Source organism: Phalacrocorax aristotelis, chromosome 8, assembly GCF_949628215.1.
Source record: "Phalacrocorax aristotelis chromosome 8, bGulAri2.1, whole genome shotgun sequence".
Taxonomy (NCBI): Eukaryota; Metazoa; Chordata; class Aves; order Suliformes; family Phalacrocoracidae; genus Phalacrocorax; species Phalacrocorax aristotelis.
In genome coordinates, this window is record NC_134283.1 from 46,766,460 (window position 1) to 46,790,440 (window position 23,981).

General features: G+C 58.5%; 1 protein-coding gene across 1 annotated transcript in view; it reads left to right on the plus strand.

Moving 5' to 3' along the window:
- LOC142061676 (uncharacterized) overlaps window positions 1-23,981 on the plus strand; it is a 117,738-nt gene that overhangs the window by 81,611 nt on the left and 12,146 nt on the right. Inside the window, exons 10-21 of the mRNA XM_075103075.1 lie at window positions 3,831-4,022; window positions 4,101-4,164; window positions 4,281-4,390; window positions 8,888-9,079; window positions 9,158-9,221; window positions 9,338-9,447; window positions 13,946-14,137; window positions 14,216-14,279; window positions 14,396-14,505; window positions 19,003-19,194; window positions 19,273-19,336; window positions 19,453-19,562. Coding sequence (XP_074959176.1) covers window positions 3,831-4,022; window positions 4,101-4,164; window positions 4,281-4,390; window positions 8,888-9,079; window positions 9,158-9,221; window positions 9,338-9,447; window positions 13,946-14,137; window positions 14,216-14,279; window positions 14,396-14,505; window positions 19,003-19,194; window positions 19,273-19,336; window positions 19,453-19,562 — 1,464 coding nt within the window. The remainder of the gene's footprint in view (window positions 1-3,830; window positions 4,023-4,100; window positions 4,165-4,280; window positions 4,391-8,887; window positions 9,080-9,157; window positions 9,222-9,337; window positions 9,448-13,945; window positions 14,138-14,215; window positions 14,280-14,395; window positions 14,506-19,002; window positions 19,195-19,272; window positions 19,337-19,452; window positions 19,563-23,981) is intronic.

A 23,981-nucleotide genomic window follows, 5' to 3' on the forward strand; every position in this document is an offset into this window, starting at 1 on the left:
TCTTGGCAGTCTTGGCTAGTTTTCTCAGTCCGCTGCACGAAACCGCGTTTTGTCATCCTTTTCTGACAGAAGCACGTTGTCTGTTGTTCTGTTGACATTAACGATCGCCTGGTGACTAAAATGCAGATTGACAGATACACTGATTCGTACGCTCCATGTTCCCGTAATGTAGCACCGTCTCTGGTTGGTTGATTTCATCGCTTTGGTTACACCTGTTCCTGTTGTTCAGTTTCTTCTTTTTTGGCTTTGTTTGATTCTCTCTGTGATTCTGTTTTTCTCTGCCTCTCGCTTGTCCCAGCTCCCCGTCCCTCACTTTGAATGCCCGTTATCCTTCACCAGCTCACTCTCCCTTGGTTGCCATCCCCGTTTCTGAATTCTTCCTGCTTTGCCACGTAGCCCGTGACGTTTTTCTTAATCTCTCTCTGTCTGCCTCAACGCTCCCCCCGCGCTTTTTAATTCGTCTGCTCTGCTCTGTACCCTGCTACCGTTCTTGCCTTTGTGAGCTCTTCTCTGTCCAGCTCCCTTTCCCTATTCATGAATTCCTGTTCTTCCTGCAGCCACCGCTGTTCCCTGTGATCTCCGTCTCTCTCTGTCCAGCTCCCTGTCCCTAGGTTTTAATTCCTGCCTCTGCCCGCTGTAGCCCGTCTAGATTTTTCTCTCGGCCTCTCTCTCTGTCCGGCTCCCTCCCGCTGTGTTCTAATTCCACGTTCTCTGTCACGTAGACCCGTGCTATTTGTTTGTCCTCATCTCTCTCTGTCCAGCTCCTTGCTGCTATGTTTTATTTCTTCCCTCTCTGTCTGTCTTTGTAGCCCATTGTTGCTGTTGTGTTTTTTGTGGGGTTTTTTGTTTTTTTTTTTTCACTTGTTTCTTCATTTGTCTCTGTCTGCCTCCCGGTGCCTGATCTTTAATTCCTCCTTCCCTGTTAGGCCGCTGTTCCTTTTTTCCATTCTACATTGTGTTCTCTTTGGTCTCCTGTTCTTATTCATCGATTCCCTCCTCGCCGCCCTGTGGCTTGTCCCCATTTTATTGTTGCCTCTCTCTCTCCCTCTCTCTGGCTTCTTGCCCCTGTTTTTAAAATTCCTCCCTCTCTTCTGTCTTCCCTGTTGGCCGTGTGATCTTCAGCCTTTCTCCATCTCTTTCTGCCCAGCTCTCTGTGTCTATTCATTAATTCTTCCCTCTCTGCCCTGTAGCCTGTAGCTTTTGTCCTTTCTCCATCTTGCTGTCTCTGGCTTCCCCATGACCCTGTTTTAGAATTGTTTCTCTCTTCTTTCTGTACGCATTGCGATTCCTTTTGCTCCCCATCTCCCTTTGTTTTGGGTGTTTTTTTTGTTGTTGTTTTTTCTGGCTCCCTGTCCCTAATTCTTAATTCTCTGCCTTCTCATGCTCTGTGTACCACGTAGCCCCGTGGTTTGTTTTGTGGTGTTCCCTCCCCGGCCCCTTCCCTCCGTCGTTGGCTGTCTCGGCTCCCTGTCCCCGTGGCTTCATTCTTCCCTTTCTGCCCTGTTCTTGTCGCTTATCTTGTCTTTCTCCATCGCGCTCGGTCCAGCTTCCTGCCCCTATTCTTCTTTCCTCCCTCGCTGTCGTGCTGCCTGCCCCAGGTTCTTTGTGCGTCTCCAGCCTGCTCCTCTTCCTTCTTTGTTGGTCTGTGTCCTGCTCTTCCCTCTTTGTGCTGCCTCTCTTCCCCTCTCTCTGCTGCTTTTATCTCCACCTCCGTCAGGCTCCCTGTCCTTCTCTGGCCGTCCTGTTCCCTGCCTCGTGCCTTCTCACTACACGCACACACGCCCCCCCCCGCCCCCGTCCAGCCGGGTGCCGCTCTTCTCTTCTCTCCTCTCTTCCTACTGTCCTGTGCCCTGCTCCTCACCTTTGGTGGCCTCCCCCTCTGCCCAGCAGCCCGTCGCTCCAGGAGCCAGGCGACGGACGGTCCGTTCCCTGCCAAACCAGGACAAGCGCGTGCCGTGGTTTAGCCCCAGCTGGCAACTCTGCACCAGGGAGCTGCTTGCTCGCTCCACCCTCAGTGGGCTGGGGGAGAGAGCTGGAAGGGTAAGAGTGAGAAAAATCCTGGGTTGAGATCAAGACTGTTTAATAGGTAAAGCAAAAGCTGTGCGTGGAAGCAAAGCAAGGAATTAATTCGCTCCTCCTTTTCGGCGGGCAGGTGTTGAGCCACCTCTGGGAGAGCAGGGCTCTGTCATGTGTAACGGTTACTTAGGGAGAGAAATGCCGTAGCCCCCCCCCCCCCCCCCAAGGACTCCCCCTTCTTCCCCCAGCTGCGTGTGCTGAGCATGATGTCAAATGGTATGGAATATCCCTTTGGTCAGTTAGCTGGGAAAGCTTTCCCTGCCTACTTGCTGGTGGGGCACTGAGAGAACCAGAAGAGGCCCTGACTGTGGAAGCAGTGCTCGGCAAGAACCAAAACATCTCTACATTATTAACGGTGTTTTGAGCATAAATCCAAAACGTATCCCTTCCTAGCTACTGTGGAGAAAATGAGCACTATCCCAGCCAACACCAGCTCCGTGCGGCTGCGGCAACGGCGGCCGAGGTGGCCTTGGGGCAGGGGGAGCGTTGGGGACCCTGAGCCACGAATGGCTCCTGGGACTTGTTACGTGCGCGCCTGCACAAACACCTGCCCTCTCCTTTGCCCTCAGGGCTGCGTTTGCGCTTCCTTTGCGTGGGGCAATAGGGCTGTGATGGAGCCCAGGGGAGGAGGTGGTGCACTGTGGGGGTGAGGGGAGGGGGCCCCCCGTTGCTGCTGCGCCTCAGCTGTGGGCGGGGTCTGGATGGAGGAGCCCCAGGTGCGGGCAGTGGGGCTGACGGTGCCGGCTCCTCCCTGGAAAAGGGGCGGTGCCCTGCTCCGGGGGGCCAGTGTGAGCCGAGGGCGGAGCGGAGCGGAGCTGTGGCCGAGCGTCAGCGGGCTGCGACTGTAGCGAGGGGGGGGGTGAGCGGGGGCTGGGTGGTGGAGCGCTGCGTCGCGGGTAAAGCCCCGCGGAGGGCTGCGGCGGGGCAGCGCCGGGTCGGAGCGGGCGGTGGGGAGAGCGAGGCTGTGCTGAGGGCTCGGTGGGGCTTCCGGGTGCATCGGCGGGAGCGGACGGTGCCCCGCAGGGTCCGAGAGCGGGGAGGGCGGGCTGGCGGCGTGCCGGGAGCTGTGGTGGTGTGTGTGCCGGCTGGCCGTGCGGGCGTGTTGTGCCGCAGAGCATGCCGGGAGCTGTAGTCCTTGCGGCGCGCGGCTGCCGGGCGGCCGTGTTGTGCCGCAGAGCTTGCCGGGAGCTGTAGTCCTGGCGCCGTGGCTGCCGGCCCTGTCACGTGGTTCGCCGGGGCGTGGCGGGAGGCGCGGTCTTCCGGCGCTCGGGTGCCGGGCGGCCGTGCCGCGTACGGTGCGCGCGGTGTATTTTTGGGGTTGGCTTCGTGTTGATTTCTGGGGGCTTCCAGGTGCGGCCGCTCCCCGAGAAGCGGTGAGTTCCCCGGGAGCTGACAGAAGGGAAGAGGGAAAGGAGGAGGACCTTTTCCCCCTGCCCAGGGCGCAGATGATGGCCGCCTCCCCGGCTCACCGGAGCTCCCGCTCAGCCTCCCCTGGCCCCCCCTTGCCCCGTGCGCCTGCCCCCAGCCCCGGCACCTCCCCTGAAGCGTGCTGCGTAGCCCTTGGCCGCCCCCAGGCCCTGTCGTGAAGGCAGCGAGCCGGCCCTCAAGCGCACTGGATTCCCCCTCGGCGCAGGGGCCCTTAGCAGTAGCGCGGGGAAGGGGCGGTGTGTCCAGAAGCCCCTGCGCAAGGAGAGGCTTTGGTCAGGGTCGATCGACGGTAATGACGGTCGCTGTTTCTTCTTTCCCTCTCCCAGAGACCGTGCTGAGGACGTGGTTGCCTGTCCTTCCCCCGGGGATGCCGTTGCCTGCGGCCGTCTCAGGCTTGCGTGGCTTCTCTCTGCCCGGCTTTGCCATCCTCGCAGCGCCGGGGCGAAAAGGGACACACGGAGCCCTTCCCGGCTGTGGACAGGGGCTGCCTCGGCTGAAGCTGGAGACGCCAACGAAAGGTGAAGAAGAAGAAACTGAAGGCTCCCTGGCTGCCAGCTGCCTTCCTGCTGCAGGCAAGAGAGAGCCTGTCCCTGCAGGTGGGGGAGGAAGGATCCCCCTTCATAGCCCGCAGCGGGCCAGGCCACCAACGTGCACCGCAGGGTCTGTACGCGTAACCCGGAGTTGGGTACGGGCGTGTAGTGCACGAGCGAGCTAGGCTACGTGCCTAGGAAGCCTCATCTCGTAAGAGCGGTAAGACACCCATGTATCCTCTTTAGGTGGAGGACGGCCTCGAGTCTGGAGCTGCAGAAGAGGCAGGGAGGAGAGGAGGGGAAAGAAGCATCTGAACGGCTAAACTGTGCCATCAGCGCTGAGAGCGAGAGTCGCGGTGAGTCCTGGGCCACTGGGGCCCCGTTGCCTCTCTTGTGCGTCCTGGGCCCTCCCTGTCTCTCCCCTGGCCCCCTCTCCTTCCTTACCTGCTGCAAAATTTATTTATTTTTTTTTTTTTTTTGCGCCCCCCCCCGCCCCTTCTTTCTCCATCTCGCTCTGAGTGGCTCCCTGCCTCCCCGTCTTTTCAGTCCTCCCTCTCTCTGTCCTGTAGCCGGTGGCTACTTTTCCTTTCTCCGCCTCTCTCTGCCTGGCTCTGGCTCCGTTTTTATTTTTTTTATTCCTCCTGCTCTGTCCTGTAGCCTGTCGGTATTTTGTCTTTCTCTGGCCCTCTTGGTCTGACTCCCTGTGTTACCGAAAGACGCGTTAAAATCGGAAACAACTCCTCAACGCCAATTTAGTATTAAGGAGCAGGCGTTCTTTACTCACGGCGCCAGACGCACGGGGGATCGCTCCTCCTGGCGTGCGTACCTCACACACCTTTCCCGTACAACTTACAGATCAAAATTTTACGTATTCATACATATTGATTATTGTCCTGTCGACTGATCGGTACAAACCTGCTCGTTCCGTATGTAAGTTACTGCGCAGGCTCGGTGGTGGTCCGTGAGTCGGTGGTCGCGACCTCCCCCTGCCAGAATTGCCTTCTACCTTCTTGGCTCTTAATCTTGGCAGTCTTGGCTAGTTTTCTCAGTCCGCTGCACGAAACCGTGTTTTGTCATCCTTTTCTGACAGAAGCACGTTGTCTGTTGTTCTGTTGACATTAACGATCGCCTGGTGACTAAAATGCAGATTGACAGATACACTGATTCGTACGCTCCATGTTCCCGTAATGTAGCACCGTCTCTGGTTGGTTGATTTCATCGCTTTGGTTACACCTGTTCCTGTTGTTCAGTTTCTTCTTTTTTGGCTTTGTTTGATTCTCTCTGTGATTCTGTTTTTCTCTGCCTCTCGCTTGTCCCAGCTCCCCGTCCCTCACTTTGAATGCCCGTTATCCTTCACCAGCTCACTCTCCCTTGGTTGCCATCCCCGTTTCTGAATTCTTCCTGCTTTGCCACGTAGCCCGTGACGTTTTTCTTAATCTCTCTCTGTCTGCCTCAACGCTCCCCCCGCGGTTTTTAATTCGTCTGCTCTGCTCTGTACCCTGCTACCGTTCTTGCCTTTGTGAGCTCTTCTCTGTCCAGCTCCCTTTCCCTATTCATGAATTCCTGTTCTTCCTGCAGCCACCGCTGTTCCCTGTGATCTCCGTCTCTCTCTGTCCAGCTCCCTGTCCCTAGGTTTTAATTCCTGCCTCTGCCCGCTGTAGCCCGTCTAGATTTTTCTCTCGGCCTCTCTCTCTGTCCGGCTCCCTCCCGCTGTGTTCTAATTCCACGTTCTCTGTCACGTAGACCCGTGCTATTTGTTTGTCCTCATCTCTCTCTGTCCAGCTCCTTGCTGCTATGTTTTATTTCTTCCCTCTCTGTCTGTCTTTGTAGCCCATTGTTGCTGTTGTGTTTTTTGTGGGGTTTTTTGTTTTTTTTTTTTCACTTGTTTCTTCATTTGTCTCTGTCTGCCTCCCGGTGCCTGATCTTTAATTCCTCCTTCCCTGTTAGGCCGCTGTTCCTTTTTTCCATTCTACATTGTGTTCTCTTTGGTCTCCTGTTCTTATTCATCGATTCCCTCCTCGCCGCCCTGTGGCTTGTCCCCATTTTATTGTTGCCTCTCTCTCTCCCTCTCTCTGGCTTCTTGCCCCTGTTTTTAAAATTCCTCCCTCTCTTCTGTCTTCCCTGTTGGCCGTGTGATCTTCAGCCTTTCTCCATCTCTTTCTGCCCAGCTCTCTGTGTCTATTCATTAATTCTTCCCTCTCTGCCCTGTAGCCTGTAGCTTTTGTCCTTTCTCCATCTTGCTGTCTCTGGCTTCCCCATGACCCTGTTTTAGAATTGTTTCTCTCTTCTTTCTGTACGCATTGCGATTCCTTTTGCTCCCCATCTCCCTTTGTTTTGGGTGTTTTTTTTGTTGTTGTTTTTTCTGGCTCCCTGTCCCTAATTCTTAATTCTCTGCCTTCTCATGCTCTGTGTACCACGTAGCCCCGTGGTTTGTTTTGTGGTGTTCCCTCCCCGGCCCCTTCCCTCCGTCGTTGGCTGTCTCGGCTCCCTGTCCCCGTGGCTTCATTCTTCCCTTTCTGCCCTGTTCTTGTCGCTTATCTTGTCTTTCTCCATCGTGCTCGGTCCAGCTTCCTGCCCCTATTCTTCTTTCCTCCCTCGCTGTCGTGCTGCCTGCCCCAGGTTCTTTGTGCGTCTCCAGCCTGCTCCTCTTCCTTCTTTGTTGGTCTGTGTCCTGCTCTTCCCTCTTTGTGCTGCCTCTCTTCCCCTCTCTCTGCTGCTTTTATCTCCACCTCCGTCAGGCTCCCTGTCCTTCTCTGGCCGTCCTGTTCCCTGCCTCGTGCCTTCTCACTACACGCACACACGCCCCCCCCCGCCCCCGTCCAGCCGGGTGCCGCTCTTCTCTTCTCTTCTCTCTTCCTACTGTCCTGTGCCCTGCTCCTCACCTTTGGTGGCCTCCCCCTCTGCCCAGCAGCCCGTCGCTCCAGGAGCCAGGCGACGGACGGTCCGTTCCCTGCCAAACCAGGACAAGCGCGTGCCGTGGTTTAGCCCCAGCTGGCAACTCTGCACCAGGGAGCTGCTTGCTCGCTCCACCCTCAGTGGGCTGGGGGAGAGAGCTGGAAGGGTAAGAGTGAGAAAAATCCTGGGTTGAGATCAAGACTGTTTAATAGGTAAAGCAAAAGCTGTGCGTGGAAGCAAAGCAAGGAATTAATTCGCTCCTCCTTTTCGGCGGGCAGGTGTTGAGCCACCTCTGGGAGAGCAGGGCTCTGTCATGTGTAACGGTTACTTAGGGAGAGAAATGCCGTAGCCCCCCCCCCCCCCCCCCCAAGGACTCCCCCTTCTTCCCCCAGCTGCGTGTGCTGAGCATGATGTCAAATGGTATGGAATATCCCTTTGGTCAGTTAGCTGGGAAAGCTTTCCCTGCCTACTTGCTGGTGGGGCACTGAGAGAACCAGAAGAGGCCCTGACTGTGGAAGCAGTGCTCGGCAAGAACCAAAACATCTCTACATTATTAACGGTGTTTTGAGCATAAATCCAAAACGTATCCCTTCCTAGCTACTGTGGAGAAAATGAGCACTATCCCAGCCAACACCAGCTCCGTGCGGCTGCGGCAACGGCGGCCGAGGTGGCCTTGGGGCAGGGGGAGCGTTGGGGACCCTGAGCCACGAATGGCTCCTGGGACTTGTTACGTGCGCGCCTGCACAAACACCTGCCCTCTCCTTTGCCCTCAGGGCTGCGTTTGCGCTTCCTTTGCGTGGGGCAATAGGGCTGTGATGGAGCCCAGGGGAGGAGGTGGTGCACTGTGGGGGTGAGGGGAGGGGGCCCCCCGTTGCTGCTGCGCCTCAGCTGTGGGCGGGGTCTGGATGGAGGAGCCCCAGGTGCGGGCAGTGGGGCTGACGGTGCCGGCTCCTCCCTGGAAAAGGGGCGGTGCCCTGCTCCGGGGGGCCAGTGTGAGCCGAGGGCGGAGCGGAGCGGAGCTGTGGCCGAGCGTCAGCGGGCTGCGACTGTAGCGAGGGGGGGGGTGAGCGGGGGCTGGGTGGTGGAGCGCTGCGTCGCGGGTAAAGCCCCGCGGAGGGCTGCGGCGGGGCAGCGCCGGGTCGGAGCGGGCGGTGGGGAGAGCGAGGCTGTGCTGAGGGCTCGGTGGGGCTTCCGGGTGCATCGGCGGGAGCGGACGGTGCCCCGCAGGGTCCGAGAGCGGGGAGGGCGGGCTGGCGGCGTGCCGGGAGCTGTGGTGGTGTGTGTGCCGGCTGGCCGTGCGGGCGTGTTGTGCCGCAGAGCATGCCGGGAGCTGTAGTCCTTGCGGCGCGCGGCTGCCGGGCGGCCGTGTTGTGCCGCAGAGCTTGCCGGGAGCTGTAGTCCTGGCGCCGTGGCTGCCGGCCCTGTCACGTGGTTCGCCGGGGCGTGGCGGGAGGCGCGGTCTTCCGGCGCTCGGGTGCCGGGCGGCCGTGCCGCGTACGGTGCGCGCGGTGTATTTTTGGGGTTGGCTTCGTGTTGATTTCTGGGGGCTTCCAGGTGCGGCCGCTCCCCGAGAAGCGGTGAGTTCCCCGGGAGCTGACAGAAGGGAAGAGGGAAAGGAGGAGGACCTTTTCCCCCTGCCCAGGGCGCAGATGATGGCCGCCTCCCCGGCTCACCGGAGCTCCCGCTCAGCCTCCCCTGGCCCCCCCTTGCCCCGTGCGCCTGCCCCCAGCCCCGGCACCTCCCCTGAAGCGTGCTGCGTAGCCCTTGGCCGCCCCCAGGCCCTGTCGTGAAGGCAGCGAGCCGGCCCTCAAGCGCACTGGATTCCCCCTCGGCGCAGGGGCCCTTAGCAGTAGCGCGGGGAAGGGGCGGTGTGTCCAGAAGCCCCTGCGCAAGGAGAGGCTTTGGTCAGGGTCGATCGACGGTAATGACGGTCGCTGTTTCTTCTTTCCCTCTCCCAGAGACCGTGCTGAGGACGTGGTTGCCTGTCCTTCCCCCGGGGATGCCGTTGCCTGCGGCCGTCTCAGGCTTGCGTGGCTTCTCTCTGCCCGGCTTTGCCATCCTCGCAGCGCCGGGGCGAAAAGGGACACACGGAGCCCTTCCCGGCTGTGGACAGGGGCTGCCTCGGCTGAAGCTGGAGACGCCAACGAAAGGTGAAGAAGAAGAAACTGAAGGCTCCCTGGCTGCCAGCTGCCTTCCTGCTGCAGGCAAGAGAGAGCCTGTCCCTGCAGGTGGGGGAGGAAGGATCCCCCTTCATAGCCCGCAGCGGGCCAGGCCACCAACGTGCACCGCAGGGTCTGTACGCGTAACCCGGAGTTGGGTACGGGCGTGTAGTGCACGAGCGAGCTAGGCTACGTGCCTAGGAAGCCTCATCTCGTAAGAGCGGTAAGACACCCATGTATCCTCTTTAGGTGGAGGACGGCCTCGAGTCTGGAGCTGCAGAAGAGGCAGGGAGGAGAGGAGGGGAAAGAAGCATCTGAACGGCTAAACTGTGCCATCAGCGCTGAGAGCGAGAGTCGCGGTGAGTCCTGGGCCACTGGGGCCCCGTTGCCTCTCTTGTGCGTCCTGGGCCCTCCCTGTCTCTCCCCTGGCCCCCTCTCCTTCCTTACCTGCTGCAAAATTTTTTTTTTTTTTTTTTTTTTTGCGCCCCCCCCCGCCCCTTCTTTCTCCATCTCGCTCTGAGTGGCTCCCTGCCTCCCTGTCTTTTCAGTCCTCCCTCTCTCTGTCCTGTAGCCGGTGGCTACTTTTCCTTTCTCCGCCTCTCTCTGCCTGGCTCTGGCTCCGTTTTTATTTTTTTTATTCCTCCTGCTCTGTCCTGTAGCCTGTCGGTATTTTGTCTTTCTCTGGCCCTCTTGGTCTGACTCCCTGTGTTACCGAAAGACGCGTTAAAATCGGAAACAACTCCTCAACGCCAATTTAGTATTAAGGAGCAGGCGTTCTTTACTCACGGCGCCAGACGCACGGGGGATCGCTCCTCCTGGCGTGTGTACCTCACACACCTTTCCCGTACAACTTACAGATCAAAATTTTACGTATTCATACATATTGATTATTGTCCTGTCGACTGATCGGTACAAACCTGCTCGTTCCGTATGTAAGTTACTGCGCAGGCTCGGTGGTGGTCCGTGAGTCGGTGGTCGCGACCTCCCCCTGCCAGAATTGCCTTCTACCTTCTTGGCTCTTAATCTTGGCAGTCTTGGCTAGTTTTCTCAGTCTGCTGCACGAAACCGCGTTTTGTCATCCTTTTCTGACAGAAGCACGTTGTCTGTTGTTCTGTTGACATTAACGATCGCCTGGTGACTAAAATGCAGATTGACAGATACACTGATTCGTACGCTCCATGTTCCCGTAATGTAGCACCGTCTCTGGTTGGTTGATTTCATCGCTTTGGTTACACCTGTTCCTGTTGTTCAGTTTCTTCTTTTTTGGCTTTGTTTGATTCTCTCTGTGATTCTGTTTTTCTCTGCCTCTCGCTTGTCCCAGCTCCCCGTCCCTCACTTTGAATGCCCGTTATCCTTCACCAGCTCACTCTCCCTTGGTTGCCATCCCCGTTTCTGAATTCTTCCTGCTTTGCCACGTAGCCCGTGACGTTTTTCTTAATCTCTCTCTGTCTGCCTCAACGCTCCCCCCGCGCTTTTTAATTCGTCTGCTCTGCTCTGTACCCTGCTACCGTTCTTGCCTTTGTGAGCTCTTCTCTGTCCAGCTCCCTTTCCCTATTCATGAATTCCTGTTCTTCCTGCAGCCACCGCTGTTCCCTGTGATCTCCGTCTCTCTCTGTCCAGCTCCCTGTCCCTAGGTTTTAATTCCTGCCTCTGCCCGCTGTAGCCCGTCTAGATTTTTCTCTCGGCCTCTCTCTCTGTCCGGCTCCCTCCCGCTGTGTTCTAATTCCACGTTCTCTGTCACGTAGACCCGTGCTATTTGTTTGTCCTCATCTCTCTCTGTCCAGCTCCTTGCTGCTATGTTTTATTTCTTCCCTCTCTGTCTGTCTTTGTAGCCCATTGTTGCTGTTGTGTTTTTTGTGGGGTTTTTTGTTTTTTTTTTTTTCACTTGTTTCTTCATTTGTCTCTGTCTGCCTCCCGGTGCCTGATCTTTAATTCCTCCTTCCCTGTTAGGCCGCTGTTCCTTTTTTCCATTCTACATTGTGTTCTCTTTGGTCTCCTGTTCTTATTCATCGATTCCCTCCTCGCCGCCCTGTGGCTTGTCCCCATTTTATTGTTGCCTCTCTCTCTCCCTCTCTCTGGCTTCTTGCCCCTGTTTTTCAAATTCCTCCCTCTCTTCTCTCTTCCCTGTTGGCCGTGTGATCTTCAGCCTTTCTCCATCTCTTTCTGCCCAGCTCTCTGTGTCTATTCATTAATTCTTCCCTCTCTGCCCTGTAGCCTGTAGCTTTTGTCCTTTCTCCATCTTGCTGTCTCTGGCTTCCCCATGACCCTGTTTTAGAATTGTTTCTCTCTTCTTTCTGTACGCATTGCGATTCCTTTTGCTCCCCATCTCCCTTTGTTTTGGGTGTTTTTTTTGTTGTTGTTTTTTCTGGCTCCCTGTCCCTAATTCTTAATTCTCTGCCTTCTCATGCTCTGTGTACCACGTAGCCCCGTGGTTTGTTTTGTGGTGTTCCCTCCCCGGCCCCTTCCCTCCGTCGTTGGCTGTCTCGGCTCCCTGTCCCCGTGGCTTCATTCTTCCCTTTCTGCCCTGTTCTTGTCGCTTATCTTGTCTTTCTCCATCGCGCTCGGTCCAGCTTCCTGCCCCTATTCTTCTTTCCTCCCTCGCTGTCGTGCTGCCTGCCCCAGGTTCTTTGTGCGTCTCCAGCCTGCTCCTCTTCCTTCTTTGTTGGTCTGTGTCCTGCTCTTCCCTCTTTGTGCTGCCTCTCTTCCCCTCTCTCTGCTGCTTTTATCTCCACCTCCGTCAGGCTCCCTGTCCTTCTCTGGCCGTCCTGTTCCCTGCCTCGTGCCTTCTCACTACACGCACACACGCCCCCCCCCGCCCCCGTCCAGCCGGGTGCCGCTCTTCTCTTCTCTTCTCTCTTCCTACTGTCCTGTGCCCTGCTCCTCACCTTTGGTGGCCTCCCCCTCTGCCCAGCAGCCCGTCGCTCCAGGAGCCAGGCGACGGACGGTCCGTTCCCTGCCAAACCAGGACAAGCGTGTGCCGTGGTTTAGCCCCAGCTGGCAACTCTGCACCAGGGAGCTGCTTGCTCGCTCCACCCTCAGTGGGCTGGGGGAGAGAGCTGGAAGGGTAAGAGTGAGAAAAATCCTGGGTTGAGATCAAGACTGTTTAATAGGTAAAGCAAAAGCTGTGCGTGGAAGCAAAGCAAGGAATTAATTCGCTCCTCCTTTTCGGCGGGCAGGTGTTGAGCCACCTCTGGGAGAGCAGGGCTCTGTCATGTGTAACGGTTACTTAGGGAGAGAAATGCCGTAGCCCCCCCCCCCCCCCCCCCAAGGACTCCCCCTTCTTCCCCCAGCTGCGTGTGCTGAGCATGATGTCAAATGGTATGGAATATCCCTTTGGTCAGTTAGCTGGGAAAGCTTTCCCTGCCTACTTGCTGGTGGGGCACTGAGAGAACCAGAAGAGGCCCTGACTGTGGAAGCAGTGCTCGGCAAGAACCAAAACATCTCTACATTATTAACGGTGTTTTGAGCATAAATCCAAAACGTATCCCTTCCTAGCTACTGTGGAGAAAATGAGCACTATCCCAGCCAACACCAGCTCCGTGCGGCTGCGGCAACGGCGGCCGAGGTGGCCTTGGGGCAGGGGGAGCGTTGGGGACCCTGAGCCACGAATGGCTCCTGGGACTTGTTACGTGCGCGCCTGCACAAACACCTGCCCTCTCCTTTGCCCTCAGGGCTGCGTTTGCGCTTCCTTTGCGTGGGGCAATAGGGCTGTGATGGAGCCCAGGGGAGGAGGTGGTGCACTGTGGGGGTGAGGGGAGGGGGCCCCCCGTTGCTGCTGCGCCTCAGCTGTGGGCGGGGTCTGGATGGAGGAGCCCCAGGTGCGGGCAGTGGGGCTGACGGTGCCGGCTCCTCCCTGGAAAAGGGGCGGTGCCCTGCTCCGGGGGGCCAGTGTGAGCCGAGGGCGGAGCGGAGCGGAGCTGTGGCCGAGCGTCAGCGGGCTGCGACTGTAGCGAGGGGGGGGGGTGAGCGGGGGCTGGGTGGTGGAGCGCTGCGTCGCGGGTAAAGCCCCGCGGAGGGCTGCGGCGGGGCAGCGCCGGGTCGGAGCGGGCGGTGGGGAGAGCGAGGCTGTGCTGAGGGCTCGGTGGGGCTTCCGGGTGCATCGGCGGGAGCGGACGGTGCCCCGCAGGGTCCGAGAGCGGGGAGGGCGGGCTGGCGGCGTGCCGGGAGCTGTGGTGGTGTGTGTGCCGGCTGGCCGTGCGGGCGTGTTGTGCCGCAGAGCATGCCGGGAGCTGTAGTCCTTGCGGCGCGCGGCTGCCGGGCGGCCGTGTTGTGCCGCAGAGCTTGCCGGGAGCTGTAGTCCTGGCGCCGTGGCTGCCGGCCCTGTCACGTGGTTCGCCGGGGCGTGGCGGGAGGCGCGGTCTTCCGGCGCTCGGGTGCCGGGCGGCCGTGCCGCGTACGGTGCGCGCGGTGTATTTTTGGGGTTGGCTTCGTGTTGATTTCTGGGGGCTTCCAGGTGCGGCCGCTCCCCGAGAAGCGGTGAGTTCCCCGGGAGCTGACAGAAGGGAAGAGGGAAAGGAGGAGGACCTTTTCCCCCTGCCCAGGGCGCAGATGATGGCCGCCTCCCCGGCTCACCGGAGCTCCCGCTCAGCCTCCCCTGGCCCCCCCTTGCCCCGTGCGCCTGCCCCCAGCCCCGGCACCTCCCCTGAAGCGTGCTGCGTAGCCCTTGGCCGCCCCCAGGCCCTGTCGTGAAGGCAGCGAGCCGGCCCTCAAGCGCACTGGATTCCCCCTCGGCGCAGGGGCCCTTAGCAGTAGCGCGGGGAAGGGGCGGTGTGTCCAGAAGCCCCTGCGCAAGGAGAGGCTTTGGTCAGGGTCGATCGACGGTAATGACGGTCGCTGTTTCTTCTTTCCCTCTCCCAGAGACCGTGCTGAGGACGTGGTTGCCTGTCCTTCCCCCGGGGATGCCGTTGCCTGCGGCCGTCTCAGGCTTGCGTGGCTTCTCTCTGCCCGGCTTTGCCATCCTCGCAGCGCCGGGGCGAAAAGGGACACACGGAGCCCTTCCCGGCTGTGGACAGGGGCTGCCTCGGCTGAAGCTGGAGACGCCAACGAAAGGTGAAGAAGAAGAAACTGAAGGCTCCCTGGCTGCCAGCTGCCTTCCTGCTGCAGGCAAGAGAGAGCCTGTCCCTGCAGGTGGGGGAGGAAGGATCCCCCTTCATAGCCCGCAGCGGGCCAGGCCACCAACGTGCACCGCAGGGTCTGTACGCGTAACCCGGAGTTGGGTACGGGCGTGTAGTGCACGAGCGAGCTAGGCTACGTGCCTAGGAAGCCTCATCTCGTAAGAGCGGTAAGACACCCATGTATCCTCTTTAGGTGGAGGACGGCCTCGAGTCTGGAGCTGCAGAAGAGGCAGGGAGGAGAGGAGGGGAAAGAAGCATCTGAACGGCTAAACTGTGCCATCAGCGCTGAGAGCGAGAGTCGCGGTGAGTCCTGGGCCACTGGGGCCCCGTTGCCTCTCTTGTGCGTCCTGGGCCCTCCCTGTCTCTCCCCTGGCCCCCTCTCCTTCCTTACCTGCTGCAAAATTTATTTATTTTTTTTTTTTTTTTGCGCCCCCCCCCGCCCCTTCTTTCTCCATCTCGCTCTGAGTGGCTCCCTGCCTCCCCGTCTTTTCAGTCCTCCCTCTCTCTGTCCTGTAGCCGGTGGCTACTTTTCCTTTCTCCGCCTCTCTCTGCCTGGCTCTGGCTCCGTTTTTATTTTTTTTATTCCTCCTGCTCTGTCCTGTAGCCTGTCGGTATTTTGTCTTTCTCTGGCCCTCTTGGTCTGACTCCCTGTGTTACCGAAAGACGCGTTAAAATCGGAAACAACTCCTCAACGCCAATTTAGTATTAAGGAGCAGGCGTTCTTTACTCACGGCGCCAGACGCACGGGGGATCGCTCCTCCTGGCGTGTGTACCTCACACACCTTTCCCGTACAACTTACAGATCAAAATTTTACGTATTCATACATATTGATTATTGTCCTGTCGACTGATCGGTACAAACCTGCTCGTTCCGTATGTAAGTTACTGCGCAGGCTCGGTGGTGGTCCGTGAGTCGGTGGTCGCGACCTCCCCCTGCCAGAATTGCCTTCTACCTTCTTGGCTCTTAATCTTGGCAGTCTTGGCTAGTTTTCTCAGTCCGCTGCACGAAACCGTGTTTTGTCATCCTTTTCTGACAGAAGCACGTTGTCTGTTGTTCTGTTGACATTAACGATCGCCTGGTGACTAAAATGCAGATTGACAGATACACTGATTCGTACGCTCCATGTTCCCGTAATGTAGCACCGTCTCTGGTTGGTTGATTTCATCGCTTTGGTTACACCTGTTCCTGTTGTTCAGTTTCTTCTTTTTTGGCTTTGTTTGATTCTCTCTGTGATTCTGTTTTTCTCTGCCTCTCGCTTGTCCCAGCTCCCCGTCCCTCACTTTGAATGCCCGTTATCCTTCACCAGCTCACTCTCCCTTGGTTGCCATCCCCGTTTCTGAATTCTTCCTGCTTTGCCACGTAGCCCGTGACGTTTTTCTTAATCTCTCTCTGTCTGCCTCAACGCTCCCCCCGCGCTTTTTAATTCGTCTGCTCTGCTCTGTACCCTGCTACCGTTCTTGCCTTTGTGAGCTCTTCTCTGTCCAGCTCCCTTTCCCTATTCATGAATTCCTGTTCTTCCTGCAGCCACCGCTGTTCCCTGTGATCTCCGTCTCTCTCTGTCCAGCTCCCTGTCCCTAGGTTTTAATTCCTGCCTCTGCCCGCTGTAGCCCGTCTAGATTTTTCTCTCGGCCTCTCTCTCTGTCCGGCTCCCTCCCGCTGTGTTCTAATTCCACGTTCTCTGTCACGTAGACCCGTGCTATTTGTTTGTCCTCATCTCTCTCTGTCCAGCTCCTTGCTGCTATGTTTTATTTCTTCCCTCTCTGTCTGTCTTTGTAGCCCATTGTTGCTGTTGTGTTTTTTGTGGGGTTTTTTGTTTTTTTTTTTTCACTTGTTTCTTCATTTGTCTCTGTCTGCCTCCCGGTGCCTGATCTTTAATTCCTCCTTCCCTGTTAGGCCGCTGTTCCTTTTTTCCATTCTACATTGTGTTCTCTTTGGTCTCCTGTTCTTATTCATCGATTCCCTCCTCGCCGCCCTGTGGCTTGTCCCCATTTTATTGTTGCCTCTCTCTCTCCCTCTCTCTGGCTTCTTGCCCCTGTTTTTAAAATTCCTCCCTCTCTTCTGTCTTCCCTGTTGGCCGTGTGATCTTCAGCCTTTCTCCATCTCTTTCTGCCCAGCTCTCTGTGTCTATTCATTAATTCTTCCCTCTCTGCCCTGTAGCCTGTAGCTTTTGTCCTTTCTCCATCTTGCTGTCTCTGGCTTCCCCATGACCCTGTTTTAGAATTGTTTCTCTCTTCTTTCTGTACGCATTGCGATTCCTTTTGCTCCCCATCTCCCTTTGTTTTGGGTGTTTTTTTTGTTGTTGTTTTTTCTGGCTCCCTGTCCCTAATTCTTAATTCTCTGCCTTCTCATGCTCTGTGTACCACGTAGCCCCGTGGTTTGTTTTGTGGTGTTCCCTCCCCGGCCCCTTCCCTCCGTCGTTGGCTGTCTCGGCTCCCTGTCCCCGTGGCTTCATTCTTCCCTTTCTGCCCTGTTCTTGTCGCTTATCTTGTCTTTCTCCATCGCGCTCGGTCCAGCTTCCTGCCCCTATTCTTCTTTCCTCCCTCGCTGTCGTGCTGCCTGCCCCAGGTTCTTTGTGCGTCTCCAGCCTGCTCCTCTTCCTTCTTTGTTGGTCTGTGTCCTGCTCTTCCCTCTTTGTGCTGCCTCTCTTCCCCTCTCTCTGCTGCTTTTATCTCCACCTCCGTCAGGCTCCCTGTCCTTCTCTGGCCGTCCTGTTCCCTGCCTCGTGCCTTCTCACTACACGCACACACGCCCCCCCCCGCCCCCGTCCAGCCGGGTGCCGCTCTTCTCTTCTCTTCTCTCTTCCTACTGTCCTGTGCCCTGCTCCTCACCTTTGGTGGCCTCCCCCTCTGCCCAGCAGCCCGTCGCTCCAGGAGCCAGGCGACGGACGGTCCGTTCCCTGCCAAACCAGGACAAGCGTGTGCCGTGGTTTAGCCCCAGCTGGCAACTCTGCACCAGGGAGCTGCTTGCTCGCTCCACCCTCAGTGGGCTGGGGGAGAGAGCTGGAAGGGTAAGAGTGAGAAAAATCCTGGGTTGAGATCAAGACTGTTTAATAGGTAAAGCAAAAGCTGTGCGTGGAAGCAAAGCAAGGAATTAATTCGCTCCTCCTTTTCGGCGGGCAGGTGTTGAGCCACCTCTGGGAGAGCAGGGCTCTGTCATGTGTAACGGTTACTTAGGGAGAGAAATGCCGTAGCCCCCCCCCCCCCCCCCCCAAGGACTCCCCCTTCTTCCCCCAGCTGCGTGTGCTGAGCATGATGTCAAATGGTATGGAATATCCCTTTGGTCAGTTAGCTGGGAAAGCTTTCCCTGCCTACTTGCTGGTGGGGCACTGAGAGAACCAGAAGAGGCCCTGACTGTGGAAGCAGTGCTCGGCAAGAACCAAAACATCTCTACATTATTAACGGTGTTTTGAGCATAAATCCAAAACGTATCCCTTCCTAGCTACTGTGGAGAAAATGAGCACTATCCCAGCCAACACCAGCTCCGTGCGGCTGCGGCAACGGCGGCCGAGGTGGCCTTGGGGCAGGGGGAGCGTTGGGGACCCTGAGCCACGAATGGCTCCTGGGACTTGTTACGTGCGCGCCTGCACAAACACCTGCCCTCTCCTTTGCCCTCAGGGCTGCGTTTGCGCTTCCTTTGCGTGGGGCAATAGGGCTGTGATGGAGCCCAGGGGAGGAGGTGGTGCACTGTGGGGGTGAGGGGAGGGGGCCCCCCGTTGCTGCTGCGCCTCAGCTGTGGGCGGGGTCTGGATGGAGGAGCCCCAGGTGCGGGCAGTGGGGCTGACGGTGCCGGCTCCTCCCTGGAAAAGGGGCGGTGCCCTGCTCCGGGGGGCCAGTGTGAGCCGAGGGCGGAGCGGAGCGGAGCTGTGGCCGAGCGTCAGCGGGCTGCGACTGTAGCGAGGGGGGGGGTGAGCGGGGGCTGGGTGGTGGAGCGCTGCGTCGCGGGTAAAGCCCCGCGGAGGGCTGCGGCGGGGCAGCGCCGGGTCGGAGCGGGCGGTGGGGAGAGCGAGGCTGTGCTGAGGGCTCGGTGGGGCTTCCGGGTGCATCGGCGGGAGCGGACGGTGCCCCGCAGGGTCCGAGAGCGGGGAGGGCGGGCTGGCGGCGTGCCGGGAGCTGTGGTGGTGTGTGTGCCGGCTGGCCGTGCGGGCGTGTTGTGCCGCAGAGCATGCCGGGAGCTGTAGTCCTTGCGGCGCGCGGCTGCCGGGCGGCCGTGTTGTGCCGCAGAGCTTGCCGGGAGCTGTAGTCCTGGCGCCGTGGCTGCCGGCCCTGTCACGTGGTTCGCCGGGGCGTGGCGGGAGGCGCGGTCTTCCGGCGCTCGGGTGCCGGGCGGCCGTGCCGCGTACGGTGCGCGCGGTGTATTTTTGGGGTTGGCTTCGTGTTGATTTCTGGGGGCTTCCAGGTGCGGCCGCTCCCCGAGAAGCGGTGAGTTCCCCGGGAGCTGACAGAAGGGAAGAGGGAAAGGAGGAGGACCTTTTCCCCCTGCCCAGGGCGCAGATGATGGCCGCCTCCCCGGCTCACCGGAGCTCCCGCTCAGCCTCCCCTGGCCCCCCCTTGCCCCGTGCGCCTGCCCCCAGCCCCGGCACCTCCCCTGAAGCGTGCTGCGTAGCCCTTGGCCGCCCCCAGGCCCTGTCGTGAAGGCAGCGAGCCGGCCCTCAAGCGCACTGGATTCCCCCTCGGCGCAGGGGCCCTTAGCAGTAGCGCGGGGAAGGGGCGGTGTGTCCAGAAGCCCCTGCGCAAGGAGAGGCTTTGGTCAGGGTCGATCGACGGTAATGACGGTCGCTGTTTCTTCTTTCCCTCTCCCAGAGACCGTGCTGAGGACGTGGTTGCCTGTCCTTCCCCCGGGGATGCCGTTGCCTGCGGCCGTCTCAGGCTTGCGTGGCTTCTCTCTGCCCGGCTTTGCCATCCTCGCAGCGCCGGGGCGAAAAGGGACACACGGAGCCCTTCCCGGCTGTGGACAGGGGCTGCCTCGGCTGAAGCTGGAGACGCCAACGAAAGGTGAAGAAGAAGAAACTGAAGGCTCCCTGGCTGCCAGCTGCCTTCCTGCTGCAGGCAAGAGAGAGCCTGTCCCTGCAGGTGGGGGAGGAAGGATCCCCCTTCATAGCCCGCAGCGGGCCAGGCCACCAACGTGCACCGCAGGGTCTGTACGCGTAACCCGGAGCTGGGTACGGGCGTGTAGTGCACGAGCGAGCTAGGCTACGTGCCTAGGAAGCCTCATCTCGTAAGAGCGGTAAGACACCCATGTATCCTCTTTAGGTGGAGGACGGCCTCGAGTCTGGAGCTGCAGAAGAGGCAGGGAGGAGAGGAGGGGAAAGAAGCATCTGAACGGCTAAACTGTGCCATCAGCGCTGAGAGCGAGAGTCGCGGTGAGTCCTGGGCCACTGGGGCCCCGTTGCCTCTCTTGTGCGTCCTGGGCCCTCCCTGTCTCTCCCCTGGCCCCCTCTCCTTCCTTACCTGCTGCAAAATTTTTTTTTTTTTTTTTTTTTTTTGCGCCCCCCCCGCCCCTTCTTTCTCCATCTCGCTCTGAGTGGCTCCCTGCCTCCCCGTCTTTTCAGTCCTCCCTCTCTCTGTCCTGTAGCCGGTGGCTACTTTTCCTTTCTCCGCCTCTCTCTGCCTGGCTCTGGCTCCGTTTTTATTTTTTTTATTCCTCCTGCTCTGTCCTGTAGCCTGTCGGTATTTTGTCTTTCTCTGGCCCTCTTGGTCTGACTCCCTGTGTTACGGAAAGACGCGTTAAAATCGGAAACAACTCCTCAACGCCAATTTAGTATTAAGGAGCAGGCGTTCTTTACTCACGGCGCCAGACGCACGGGGGATCGCTCCTCCTGGCGTGCGTACCTCACACACCTTTCCCGTACAACTTACAGATCAAAATTTTACGTATTCATACATATTGATTATTGTCCTGTCGACTGATCGGTACAAACCTGCTCGTTCCGTATGTAAGTTACTGCGCAGGCTCGGTGGTGGTCCGTGAGTCGGTGGTCGCGACCTCCCCCTGCCAGAATTGCCTTCTACCTTCTTGGCTCTTAATCTTGGCAGTCTTGGCTAGTTTTCTCAGTCCGCTGCACGAAACCGCGTTTTGTCATCCTTTTCTGACAGAAGCACGTTGTCTGTTGTTCTGTTGACATTAACGATCGCCTGGTGGGTAAAATGCAGATCGACAGATACACTGATTCGTACGCTCCATGTTCCCGTAATGTAGCACCGTCTCTGGTTGGTTGATTTCATCGCTTTGGTTACACCTGTTCCTGTTGTTCAGTTTCTTCTTTTTTGGCTTTGTTTGATTCTCTCTGTGATTCTGTTTTTCTCTGCCTCTCGCTTGTCCCAGCTCCCCGTCCCTCACTTTGAATGCCCGTTATCCTTCACCAGCTCACTCTCCCTTGGTTGCCATCCCCGTTTCTGAATTCTTCCTGCTTTGCCACGTAGCCCGTGACGTTTTTCTTAATCTCTCTCTGTCTGCCTCAACGCTCCCCCCGCGCTTTTTAATTCGTCTGCTCTGCTCTGTACCCTGCTACCGTTCTTGCCTTTGTGAGCTCTTCTCTGTCCAGCTCCCTTTCCCTATTCATGAATTCCTGTTCTTCCTGCAGCCACCGCTGTTCCCTGTGATCTCCGTCTCTCTCTGTCCAGCTCCCTGTCCCTAGGTTTTAATTCCTGCCTCTGCCCGCTGTAGCCCGTCTAGATTTTTCTCTCGGCCTCTCTCTCTGTCCGGCTCCCTCCCGCTGTGTTCTAATTCCACGTTCTCTGTCACGTAGACCCGTGCTATTTGTTTGTCCTCATCTCTCTCTGTCCAGCTCCTTGCTGCTATGTTTTATTTCTTCCCTCTCTGTCTGTCTTTGTAGCCCATTGTTGCTGTTGTGTTTTTTGTGGGTTTTTTTTTTTTTTTTTCACTTGTTTCTTCATTTGTCTCTGTCTGCCTCCCGGTGCCTGATCTTTAATTCCTCCTTCCCTGTTAGGCCGCTGTTCCTTTTTTCCATTCTACATTGTGTTCTCTTTGGTCTCCTGTTCTTATTCATCGATTCCCTCCTCGCCGCCCTGTGGCTTGTCCCCATTTTATTGTTGCCTCTCTCTCTCCTTCTCTCTGGCTTCTTGCCCCTGTTTTTAAAATTCCTCCCTCTCTTCTCTCTTCCCTGTTGGCCGTGTGATCTTCAGCCTTTCTCCATCTCTTTCTGCCCAGCTCTCTGTGTCTATTCATTAATTCTTCCCTCTCTGCCCTGTAGCCTGTAGCTTTTGTCCTTTCTCCATCTTGCTGTCTCTGGCTTCCCCGTGACCCTGTTTTAGAATTGTTTCTCTCTTCTTTCTGTACGCATTGCGATTCCTTTTGCTCCCCATCTCCCTTTGTTTTGGGTGTTTTTTTTGTTGTTGTTTTTTCTGGCTCCCTGTCCCTAATTCTTAATTCTCTGCCTTCTCATGCTCTGTGTACCACGTAGCCCCGTGGTTTGTTTTGTGGTGTTCCCTCCCCGGCCCCTTCCCTCCGTCGTTGGCTGTCTCGGCTCCCTGTCCCCGTGGCTTCATTCTTCCCTTTCTGCCCTGTTCTTGTCGCTTATCTTGTCTTTCTCCATCGCGCTCGGTCCAGCTTCCTGCCCCTATTCTTCTTTCCTCCCTCGCTGTCGTGCTGCCTGCCCCAGGTTCTTTGTGCGTCTCCAGCCTGCTCCTCTTCCTTCTTTGTTGGTCTGTGTCCTGCTCTTCCCTCTTTGTGCTGCCTCTCTTCCCCTCTCTCTGCTGCTTTTATCTCCACCTCCGTCAGGCTCCCTGTCCTTCTCTGGCCGTCCTGTTCCCTGCCTCGTGCCTTCTCACTACACGCACACACGCCCCCCCCCGCCCCCGTCCAGCCGGGTGCCGCTCTTCTCTTCTCTTCTCTCTTCCTACTGTCCTGTGCCCTGCTCCTCACCTTTGGTGGCCTCCCCCTCTGCCCAGCAGCCCGTCGCTCCAGGAGCCAGGCGACGGACGGTCCGTTCCCTGCCAAACCAGGACAAGCGCGTGCCGTGGTTTAGCCCCAGCTGGCAACTCTGCACCAGGGAGCTGCTTGCTCGCTCCACCCTCAGTGGGCTGGGGGAGAGAGCTGGAAGGGTAAGAGTGAGAAAAATCCTGGGTTGAGATCAAGACTGTTTAATAGGTAAAGCAAAAGCTGTGCGTGGAAGCAAAGCAAGGAATTAATTCGCTCCTCCTTTTCGGCGGGCAGGTGTTGAGCCACCTCTGGGAAAGCAGGGCTCTGTCATGTGTAACGGTTACTTAGGGAGAGAAATGCCGTAGCCCCACCCCCCCCCCCAAGGACTCCCCCTTCTTCCCCCAGCTGCGTGTGCTGAGCATGATGTCAAATGGTATGGAATATCCCTTTGGTCAGTTAGCTGGGAAAGCTTTCCCTGCCTACTTGCTGGTGGGGCACTGAGAGAACCAGAAGAGGCCCTGACTGTGGAAGTAGTGCTCGGCAAGAAACAAAACATCTCTACATTATTAACGGTGTTTTGAGCATAAATCCAAAACGTATCCCTTCCTAGCTACTGTGGAGAAAATGAGCACTATCCCAGCCAACACCAGCTCCGTGCGGCTGCGGCAACGGCGGCCGAGGTGGCCTTGGGGCAGGGGGAGCGTTGGGGACCCTGAGCCACGAATGGCTCCTGGGACTTGTTACGTGCGCGCCTGCACAAACACCTGCCCTCTCCTTTGCCCTCGGGGCTGCGTTTGCGCTCCCTTTGCGTGGGGCAATAGGGCTGTGATGGAGCCCAGGGGAGGAGGTGGTGCACTGTGGGGGTGAGGGGAGGGGGCCCCCCGTTGCTGCTGCGCCTCAGCTGTGGGCGGGGTCTGGATGGAGGAGCCCCAGGTGCGGGCAGTGGGGCTGACGGTGCCGGCTCCTCCCTGGAAAAGGGGCGGTGCCCTGCTCCGGGGGGCCAGTGTGAGCCGAGGGCGGAGCGGAGCGGAGCTGTGGCCGAGCGTCAGCGGGCTGCGACTGTAGCGAGGGGGGGGGTGAGCGGGGGCTGGGTGGTGGAGCGCTGCGTCGCGGGTAACGCCCCGAGGAGGGCTGCGGCGGGGCAGCGCCGGGTCGGAGCGGGCGGTGGGGAGAGCGAGGCTGTGCTGAGGGCTCGGTGGGGCTTCCGGGTGCATCGGCGGGAGCGGACGGTGCCCCGCAGGGTCCGAGAGCGGGGAGGGCGGGCTGGCGGCGTGCCGGGAGCTGTGGTGGTGTGTGTGCCGGCTGGCCGTGCGGGCGTGTTGTGCCGCAGAGCATGCCGGGAGCTGTAGTCCTTGCGGCGCGCGGCTGCCGGGCGGCCGTGTTGTGCCGCAGAGCTTGCCGGGAGCTGTAGTCCTGGCGCCGTGGCTGCCGGCCCTGTCACGTGGTTCGCCGGGGCGTGGCGGGAGGCGCGGTCTTCCGGCGCTCGGGTGCCGGGCGGCCGTGCCGCGTACGGTGCGCGCGGTGTATTTTTGGGGTTGGCTTCGTGTTGATTTCTGGGGGCTTCCAGGTGCGGCCGCTCCCCGAGAAGCGGTGAGTTCCCCGGGAGCTGACAGAAGGGAAGAGGGAAAGGAGGAGGACCTTTTCCCCCTGCCCAGGGCGCAGATGATGGCCGCCTCCCCGGCTCACCGGAGCTCCCGCTCAGCCTCCCCTGGCCCCCCCTTGCCCCGTGCGCCTGCCCCCAGCCCCGGCACCTCCCCTGAAGCGTGCTGCGTAGCCCTTGGCCGCCCCCAGGCCCTGTCGTGAAGGCAGCGAGCCGGCCCTCAAGCGCACTGGATTCCCCCTCGGCGCAGGGGCCCTTAGCAGTAGCGCGGGGAAGGGGCGGTGTGTCCAGAAGCCCCTG